This window comes from Syngnathus typhle, linkage group LG13 (genome assembly GCF_033458585.1).
Source record: "Syngnathus typhle isolate RoL2023-S1 ecotype Sweden linkage group LG13, RoL_Styp_1.0, whole genome shotgun sequence".
Classification (NCBI taxonomy): domain Eukaryota; kingdom Metazoa; phylum Chordata; class Actinopteri; order Syngnathiformes; family Syngnathidae; genus Syngnathus; species Syngnathus typhle.
In genome coordinates this window covers 7,216,737-7,226,802 of record NC_083750.1, presented here as the reverse complement: position 1 = coordinate 7,226,802, position 10,066 = coordinate 7,216,737, and the positions used below count along the sequence as shown (strand labels likewise).

At 44.6% G+C, this 10,066-nt stretch overlaps 1 protein-coding gene across 2 annotated transcripts; it reads left to right on the top strand.

Annotated features, from left to right (window-relative positions):
* Positions 1–823: 823 nt before the first annotated feature.
* Positions 824–9,844, top strand: LOC133165177 (neurturin). Of its 2 annotated transcripts, none has more exons than XM_061294664.1 (3): positions 824–1,345; positions 5,850–5,942; positions 6,490–9,844. In XM_061294664.1, exons 2-3 carry the CDS (start codon positions 5,921–5,923, stop codon positions 6,918–6,920), a joined length of 453 nt encoding a protein of 150 aa, XP_061150648.1. In that variant the 5' UTR covers positions 824–1,345; positions 5,850–5,920; the 3' UTR covers positions 6,921–9,844. The 2 variants fall into 2 exon arrangements, with proteins under 2 accessions (XP_061150648.1, XP_061150646.1); XM_061294662.1 differs by having other exon boundaries at positions 827–1,345; positions 5,651–5,942.
* Positions 9,845–10,066: the final 222 nt, after the last annotated feature.

Sequence of the window (10,066 nt, the reverse complement as noted above, 5' to 3'; positions counted from 1 at the left end):
GTGTTGGGAGGAATTCCAACACCCCGATGCTGCTTGGCCACAGACGACGCAAAGTGACTCATCGAGCAGTCACAAATGTTTAGACCTGGAGATTGTTGTTTATCACATTTCCTGCCCACTTAGCTCCATGAAAACAACATCCAACCATCTGCACACACACTCTGACAATTACAACTGCACAATCAACCAGGTGTGTGTTGTTCTTGACTTCTCTGCCCACTTTTTAGAGGTTATAAAGTTGAGTCCATCATAAATGACAGTGCAACCATCACTATGCCCTTCAGATGACTTGAAAATAAGTCTCATTGAAGAGTTGATGAAGTTGAATCCATTACAAAAAGTGCTATGTAAAAAAAGAGAGCGGCTCCAGACCCGTCGATGAGTTTAACTCTGTTCTCTTCAGGTGCGAGGAAACATCTCTGAAAGGCTTAAGAGGAATTCCGACACCTCCATTCCACCGATCCATGGAAGTCGATGGCTTGGCTGGAGGCCACGCAAGGTGACTCATCGGGCGGTCTGACGGCACATCACGAATGTTTAGACGTGAAGATTGTTGTTTATCGGCTTCCCTGCCCACCTGTTTGCGGATCTTCTTTAACACTGTTTATTTTCTTACAGCCCTCGAACAAAACACCGACCATCTGTGGCCCCCCCCAAAAAAGTGCGCTTTGAGGCGCTTTCGTTGGCAAATTCCATTATCAGAGAATGCCTCCGCTGTGATAATTTCATGTAAGTGGGTTTACTCTTGTCTTAGTGCCGTTAAAACCCATTGGGAACTTTCCTAATTCCCCTTAAAAGATTGCGGCGGACCCTGCAGACCCCTCCTACTCCCGGCCCAACTCTCTCGCCGAGCAGAAGGTGAACGTAAAGCCCTGGTTTGCGCCGGGCCAAAGCATCCTTTAGGAGCCACGGCCCCGAGGGAGATTATCATGTCGGGGGTAATCCGAGGAGGAGGAGGAGGAGCAACAGTTGGAGCGGTCGGGGGGAGGCGAGCTAAGGCAGGCAGAGCGGCTCGCCGCCCCACTTCAACCATCTCACAGCTGCGAAGGAGATGCTGATGCTCACGATCTTCCAAACTTTTTCTTCCTGTGCGAATCTGCTCGGAAAGCTATGAAAGTCCCAGGAATGCGGATTTGGATCTTTCCTGCAAAGGAACACGAGTGATCTTAAAGAAAGACGCTCAAAGGGCCCAAATCAAGTCGGGACAGCTCCCTCTCCGGAGGGCGCAGCCGAGCCGAGTCGGGATGAGAGTTCCTCACCCGTCAACACGGTGATGGACTTTCCTGGAGGAGGTCAGCCCGAGACAAACGCCACACAGCTAAGTCTGGATTAGCCGGCCCGAACGGTAAGGACGCCGCATCTCCTTTTGTCGGCTTTAAGCCGGCCAAGCTTATGGCCCGGGCGTTTATTAGGTGTCGCACCCCGGCGTGGCAGAGCGCATGCCGGGATTAATTCCAATCGCGGCAGCAAACCTGCATGCTTGGGCCGCCACTTGTCACGGAATGCCAGTGACGCCCTTCTCCCTTTTCTTGCGTTCCGCTCGCATTTTCAAGACATTTTTGGCCAATCGTCATCATGATTAGCTTCTTAGCGAGGAACCATTTTTGGCCTGTGTCACACGTGTGCAAGCAGCACAACCGTGTGACAGCCACTCTTGTGGAAGAATATAATTGTAATAATGCATCATTTAAAATGGATTGAAAATATGAAATTACATGTCGATTTAGTGATAAAATAAAATTTGTTTAGTGATGAGGGTTAAACAACAACTTATAAAACCAAAAAAAAGAAAATTAAAAAAAGTCTTATGTTGAAATGAATAGAAAAGTAAAGAAAAAAAGTCAGTTCTTTTAAACAGTATGAAAATAATTTAAATTAATATTCAAGCTAAATAGATTTAATTCATGAAAGCCTTTTGCTTTAAGCATTTATTTCATAAACACATTAAAATAAGAGTTTTTTTTCTTTGTGTTATGGCCCACAAACGGAAAACAGAACCTAAGTTATATTTAAAATTTGATTAACACAAAAAGATATTCTAAAAACATATTCAAAAAATATATATACAAGTAAAAAACAAATAACAATTCCAGCTCAGCTAAATCAGCAAAATTTAAACCATGAAAAAATACAATGACATGAAATAGTATTTCTCCTTCTTGAATGTATAGCATTAAATAAGAGCAGTGAAGTGTTGTTGTTTCATTGAGTGTCATCGCACTCATCCACGACTAATTACACGTCATCCTCCCTCCGCTAAATCTCACAGCTGACAAGTTCAAGTGTGAGAAAAAGTGGAGCAAGGCAGCGGCAAGTTGTTTTTTTGGAAGCTAGCATGCAAGCAAAATGTCATCATATTTTCTACACTCGCACTTGCCCGTGCTTGCATATGTATTTGCGAGCGCTGTTCGGCACGGCAGTCCGATCCGACAGGATTCAGTGTGTGGGACCTGCATTTCCTGAGCAGTTTTCCACGTTGGTTTTGCAATAAAAGCAACGTTTGCCCTCATTTGTGTGAAACTTTTGCTAACAAGCACCAGCCGTGTTCTGTTGGTCTCGCTGACTCAAGCGCTCGGCTTAATTTAGAACAGCCAATCCAGCCTCGGAATATCGACTTTATTTGAGCGCCTTTATTCGTGGCTCCAGACACATCCAAGCGCGTGCTTGCTCATTCTCCAGACCTGCAAAGTCTTGAGGGTTTCCTCGGTTTCCTTAGAACATCAACTTTGATGGCTCCGGACCCGTCATTGTGTTGCATCATTGTTTTCCTTGCCAACTAGGAAGGTGAGGAGTCAACTTGTTGGAAATTTAGAAAGTTGAATTCATCACAAACAGTGACTCGCCAAAGTGAATCGCTCCAGACCAACCTTGCCGCTCGCTTCCTCATTCTCCTGACTTGGAAAACCTTATAGAAGGTGATTCTTGGGAGGTTCAAAGATTCAATCTGTAACAAATGACGAAGCAGCAAAGCCAGTCGCTCCAGACCTGTCAAGGCACCACCTCTTCATTGGCTAACTCAATCCAACTGTATTTAAAGGAGACTTCAAAACAACCACCATTGCAACCGAGTGCAGTCTATGGAGCAAAACTATGTCATACAACAAACACAGCCAATCCTGTCTCAGCATGTCCACTTTGAGAGCCTCTCCAAACCCACTGAGGCAAGTTCTGAATCGAGGAATGGTCAGTGTTAGGGTCAGGGTTACAGCTAGCATTAGGGTGAGGGGTTCGGGTTAGGGCTAGGCTTGGATTAACACGTATGCACACATGCAAAGTGTATTTAGTGTAAAGGAAAGGCCTGCTCCCTGCTTGCAGCCAGGTGTTCACCCACGTGACAGCAGATAAAGCCGACTGCAGGCATTAGTGCTAATCCCGCCCTGATCTTTGGAATATGTCCCTCTTACTTCTGCAAATACTCCGATCCTGGCCCACCTGCTACTGACTCGGGAAGCCAAAGGCAAGACCACGCCTCCTGACGAGACACCCCCCCCCCCCCCCCCCTTCACTTTACAAAAAAAATTCACACGACGACACACAGTAGGTGACAATCTCCCATTTTGTTTGTTTACGCCACTATCGCAATCTTCCGCATCTCGATTACAGGTCGAAGTGCACGCGGCGGCGTTCAAAGCCGACACTTCAGCAGGTCTCATATCGAGAGGCATTATTGTAAAGTGGATTATCAGGTGTTATGCGACGGGGAGCGGGCAGCTTTTGACTTTGTGGTCACGTCACATGACCCGAGGAGGTCACCGTCGTAAAAGCAAAAAGCGGCTAGCACAAAGAAACGCTTCATACAAGACCTTAAGAAGCGTTCTCGTGTCACATTGGTGCCTCATCTTCCTCCAGGCGGCTCGGCGGTGGCACTGGCCCAATTATTTCTCATTTATTGTACACCCCACAAATAATGGCATCTTTGAGCACCCATAACAAGAGCCCTTTTTGGCAGTGCCTCAACGCCTCATGCGACAGGAATGGCGGTAAAACGGCAAAAGAAAAGGACGGTCTCGGAAGTCGCGTGTGAGCGCTGACAGATGCTGTCGCTGAGTCAAAATACCGACCAAAGAACGAATTTGCAAGCTCGTTCCACGTTTTGGTGCATTTGTAAGCGACGTCCTCCAACTGGACGCCCACCACGGGCTGGAGAAAAAAGTTGCTCTGTTACTCTAGTATGTATTTAAAAAAAGTCAAAGTAATGTTTTGAGAATATTTTAGTAAATATTTGACATTATTTCCCACTTTTGGTGTACTAAAATCTTTTCCAATAAAATGATGAGAAATTGCTAAATTGTTATGCTTATTCAAAACAACACAAATCGGGGCAGTTTATGAGTTGCTAATTTGAATTTTTGGGGTAAAGCTGTCTGTCCCTTTTTAACCTAGATGTTTTTTTTTAGTTGCGATTGATCGTTGGCGGAAATGCTGCTCACTGCTCCCTGGTGGTTGTGCGCGGCAACAGGGATGAAGCAATCTGATTGGTTTGGCTAAATCGGTGCCTTTATCTTTGTGTGATCGTGGGACGACATTATTTTAATGTCGACCATTTTGCCTTTGAATTCAATACGGAAAGAAAAGCACAGAAAGAGACTTGTTTGTTGGTTTGACTAGGATGGTATTAGCATTCTGATCATTCTTGGCTGAGCTTTACCGGTCAGCCTCAAACATGCTAAACGATCCTTGGAGACTGTCGGTGGCTGCACACATGTGCTTCCCAGCTAAACACGCAGACGAAATGAGCTCTCTTCTCCACATTTGTTTTGTTTCGAGGGCTTCGTCGGACTCTCATTTGTATTTGCCGATGACTTTCCCTGCTGCTTCCTCTCCTTCTCCTCCCGGGCCCGTCTCCTCTTTCTTTATCCTTCCTCATCCCCCCCTGGCCCTTTGGCGCGCTGGCAAACATCAGCAGCGGCGGTTTTCCGGAAGCCGGGTGCTCATCCGTGTCGTCTGTCAGCTCTCGGTCCGGGGAAAACACTTTTGGTTACACCTGCTCTCGGGTTAGCCGTGTAACTTCCAGCCATGTCCAACTGAATTGCGCAACACAAACAGGTCACCAAAAAGGTCATTTGGACCATTTACCTTGACGCTAAGTTAATAAATAATATATTCTTTGAATGTATTGTTGTTGTATTTTTCCAAAAACGAATTTAATCGTTTAAATCCGAACATGGCTGCTCATCAATGCTAGCGCAAACACAAAGTGAAGTGTCCTGGCTGGTCGGCCCAAAAATGATACTAGGTAACAACAGCAATGCTATTTTCCTCGTAAACAGCAGTGTGCGCGCATTAGCATGATTAGCAAGCTGTCATATTATTTACATGGTGCGCTACACAGACATGTGTGAACACAAGCCAATCTGGTAAAACACTTTAAGGACCAGTCTGGATTTGCTGTTAGACACAGACAGACAGTTACTTATGTCCGGCTGGAGGGATTTTTGTTCTTCTTCAAGTGACATGATAAGAAAAATGTGAAGCCATAGGTTTTTGGTTTCAAGCCCAGCGAATACACAAATAAAAAAATATATATGTTTTTTTTTACATGTTTATGAGTGTACATATATGGCCTCTGGGTTTCAAAACATTCAACCAACCCGCCTAGCGCCTACACTTTTTTTCTTTACCTCCTCCTCTCTTTTCCTTCTTTTGCCAGAGTCTCAATGCTCCTCCACGCTCTAAGATGAAGTTATGGAAAAGTGCTACTTTTGCCTTCATGCTCTGTGGCGCCGCCCTGTCCATCATCCTCGTTAGAAACATGGCCACCACCGCCGGACACCCGAAAGCAAAAACTAAACACCAAGCCTCATCTTCCTCCTCATCCTCATTCTCCTCGCGACATACGTCATTCTCAGGAACTCCATCCTCATCGCCAGCAGCCGCCTGGACCAGGGCGGGTCATCGGAGGACACGCTCGGCAGACAACATGAACTCCCTACTCTCAGAATGTAAGTTCCACCTTCATCATCATCATCATCAACAACCATTCATACTCACATTCACCCAGCCTAAACCCCGACACCAAATATAACGTAGTCGACAAGGTGCATTAACATGTAAACGATACGCTACATGACATCACGCTACAAGCAGTCGCCGCAGCACGTTCGAGCAGGTTTTAATGTCTTGCAATAATCTTCAGGCAATTAACGCCTCACATTTCTCGGCGTATGCTCCTTTCATCGACTTGTACGCAAGTTATTTTGAGGACAAAATCTTCCACGCTGCAGGGTGAAAGTGGGTAAATGCGCTCGGAAGTGATCCAACTTGTGCCACAGTCACAATCCGAAAAGTCCAAATTGAGGCATTTGGGTAGATTCTAAAAGAAATTCCAGAATTTCTAAAAGTAAGCCAACTCTTAAATGGGATCAAACTCATTTAGAACATGCAGGACAGCAGTCTTGGAGGACCGGGTTTGGACCCCCCCCCCGCCCCCAACAAGTTGTTGCAGACCATTCTGACAACTGCGCTTTGCTTCTGGCATCTTCTGTCCAGTGTCCATGATGTTCCAGAGCTTCACAGAAGGTGAGCTTCAGCACGTAGTGGGGACACTACTGGACGGGAAGAGACGGAAAAACCGTGATCAAAGCCAGAGCCGAAGGACTAAAAGAGCCCGGCGGGCCAAGCCGTGCTCGGTGAGGGAACTGGAACTGACGGTGAGCGAACTGGGTCTGGGCTACGACAGCGACGAGACGGTGATGCTGCGCTACTGCAGCGGCAAGTGCACGGCGCAAAGGCGCAACTATGACATCACCATGGAGCACATGATGAGGACAGGCTTCCGGAAGAAAGGTCGCAAAGACAAGGTGGGCAACGGCCCCTGTTGCCGGCCCACCGCCTTCGAGAAGGATTTCTCTTTCCTGGATAACCGCAGCCGCTACCACACCATACAGAACATTTCGGCCAAGAACTGCGGCTGCGTATGACCCCGCCCGGGCCGAGACTCACTTCTTCATGCTGCTCTAAGCTCATCCGACATTGGAAAACTATGGAATATAAACTCAACATCAGGAATCCGTTCAGAAGGATACCGAGACAACGGACAAGTGGGCGGATAGTGACTGCTATCCGCGTTTGGTTTTTGTATTCTCTTTTCTATCTGTGTAGTAACACTGTAAGCAATGGTGTCACAGCTATGTAGCCACATTACGTTCGTGCTTGTCTTGTCGTAGTACCGTGTGACCAACGCTGAGTCGCAGCCCGAGTAGTTGGACGCCGTCATGGCATTTCACGCTCCGAAGAGCTTTTGCAACGTTGGCCCCTCCAAGCAGGCAGGCAAAAAAACTGCCAGCAAAATTGGACCGTACACGAACATTGGCAGAAAAACCGTTGATTGTCAAATGTCACTCACAAAACTAGCAGGAATATTTTGGATGAAGTCATTGTCAAACTCAAGATGCCCCATCAAGCTTAATCCTTGCAGCACCTCTAATGTCATCCCTAACCAAACGTAAATTCTAAAAACAATTTTAGGCAAAGCCCAAGACTGAACTTAAACTCACATTTTACATTCACATGACTTCACGTTGTAAACGCTACGTCAACATTTTCTCGTCGTACCTCATTTCTCAAGCTAGTTCATTATCTGAACAATTGATTGAGTCAGTATATGCTGGGTGGATATAAAACATTTTCTGCGTTCATCTCTCAAAGTGTTGCAATTATTTAGCTGCGCAAGAAACTACCGACTTTGAGTCATATCCGTTCTCAGGAAAAGTCATCTTTTATCCCGACGATGCTCGTTCCGCAAGCTATTGGATTTTCCTCATCTGAACAAGAATCGATTCACATCGAGTCATATTGTGCTCTGTGTCACTCTTCATATTGAGTCAGAACCTAGTCAGTATACGCTGGGTTCAAAGGCAAAGCCACACTTGTTAGTCAAACTAATTTATTCCTTTAGCTGAGCAAGAGGCAAGTGATGTTGAGTCAGAGCCATCGAAATTGGGTCGAAAACAAAATCACGTATTTACCGCTTGTTCCTCAAACTATTTTGGGTTTTTTGCTTTGGAACAATTTCTAATGTATACATACGTACATGTGAAACCCAGCAAAGTCTAAATGTTATTTGAATCTTATATACACAAGGAAAGGGAACAACTTGCTGGTACAAGCGAGTTGTGTGTTTTTGACACTTACTATCGAGGGAAAGCGCAAAGAGGATTTTGGAGTACAGATGACATTGAAGGAATGTGCCGCAGAAACAATTAAAACAATTCCAGCCTCCTCGTTACAAGTACATGACTCACTTGCTTGGCAACAATTAAAAGAATAACACTAAAAAAACAAAAAGGAAGAGTGAAAGAAAGATGCTGTCTAGACATGTCCGTCTTGCTTCCACTGTTTGCTTTATGCTATCCCGGCGTGCCGCGCGTTCTCCCGAGCGCACACGAGCGTTGTCAGAAACTGTTGTGGCTTTTTTTTATTTTTTATTGACAGGAATTTTGTGGATGTTTCATTTATGTCTGTGTCAGACCCACACAAACCTCAGTCCTCCAGATTACGCAATCACAACATGGATGCTAAGTCACCTTTTAAATGTAATTAAAGTTACCAATTAACTATTGAGCTCCCTGTATGATCTTCCGTGGGGAAATTAACGATGATGAATGATTTCTTTGCTTCGTGCATGTTACTGACTGCAGTGTTACAGGAAAGTCTATTATTGATGAATTCTATAGCTATGTTCTATTGACTCCAGTGTTATTTATTGTGTTTTGCGTAGATGACTAAGGCTCCGCCTTTCACCTCCACACATTCTGTCTGAAGCAGGGATGGGGAACCTTTTTTCGTTTTTTCCATCGTTTTCCAATCCTAATCCCAAAGCAAACTCAACCTGTAACCCAATCCAAACACAAACCTTAACGACGTTTTTATCCTTAATCCCAACCTTCATCCGAAACCCTGCCAATTGACCCTCTCACAAAAATCTTGCCATGACGGGAAAAACTGCACTGGCAGTTGTTGTTACAAGGGCTGAAGCTATGTTATAAAAACACAAAAAGAGAAAATGAAAGAGTGGAATTATTCAGAGTTTCGCTACTCTACCAACAGAGACTCTCCACACTTTGCTTTTTAGTCACAGGGAAAACGTTTGATATAAATTAGCTCGTTATTAGCGAAGAAACAAGACAAGCACATAACAATAACAAATCGAATAAAATTTTGCAACAAGATGGTTCAACTTTAACCTCCACAACAAGTTATCCGAGGGCCATCTATGACGGCAACAATCAAACATATTTGTCATTGTATAATAGCAACATTAGCGAGTTGGATGTTCTTCTGACATTCTGGAAGGTTTCCCCCATCTCTGCGATTGAGTCACACCCAGGAAAGACATTTTTTTTTTTTTAAATCACCTTCTCCCCTAACCCAACACTTAAATTATCCTTCCGCGTACAATTGCCAAAACACTTGTAATGACAATCTCAAACAAAAACGTCTCAAGTATCCGGCTGATTGCAAACCCTCCGGATGTAATTTGCGGATGTTTACACCAGCGGATCTTTAAGGTAATCCAAACCGTTGGTTAATTTCACTCAACCCGAAAATTACCGCCGCCTTCCAAAGATCCATCACTAGGCCGCTCGGCTTTTTGCGGAAAAAAAAAGCTATTGTCACGAACGATGAAACATCACTTTTGGCAGTCTTGTGTTGGTTTTGTGTTTTGAAATGTGCAGTGCATCATTATTGTAGTTGACTTTGTCTATTTATTTGGGAAGTAAATTATGGTTCTGCGTATTTATTTAGTTTACATACAAGCTTATTATCAGGAAGCAACTTTGTGCCAAAACAATGTTTGTGATCATTCTATACTGACTGCTGAATAAACATCATTTCACAGGTAGCCATGCTGTGCCGTGCTCATTTCTCCCAAACGTTACGTCATTACACACTCTCTACGAGTATTATATTAAAATATGCTTTTACACCTCAGGTTATTTTTAGTGAGGCCCTGTCTGTTGTCGCTTTTATACACTTGCAGATTAGAGGTAACAGATGACATCAGGTAACAAATGTCAAGACTCACCTGTTTTCTTGGTTTGGTCATGTGACGTTGGCAAGATGA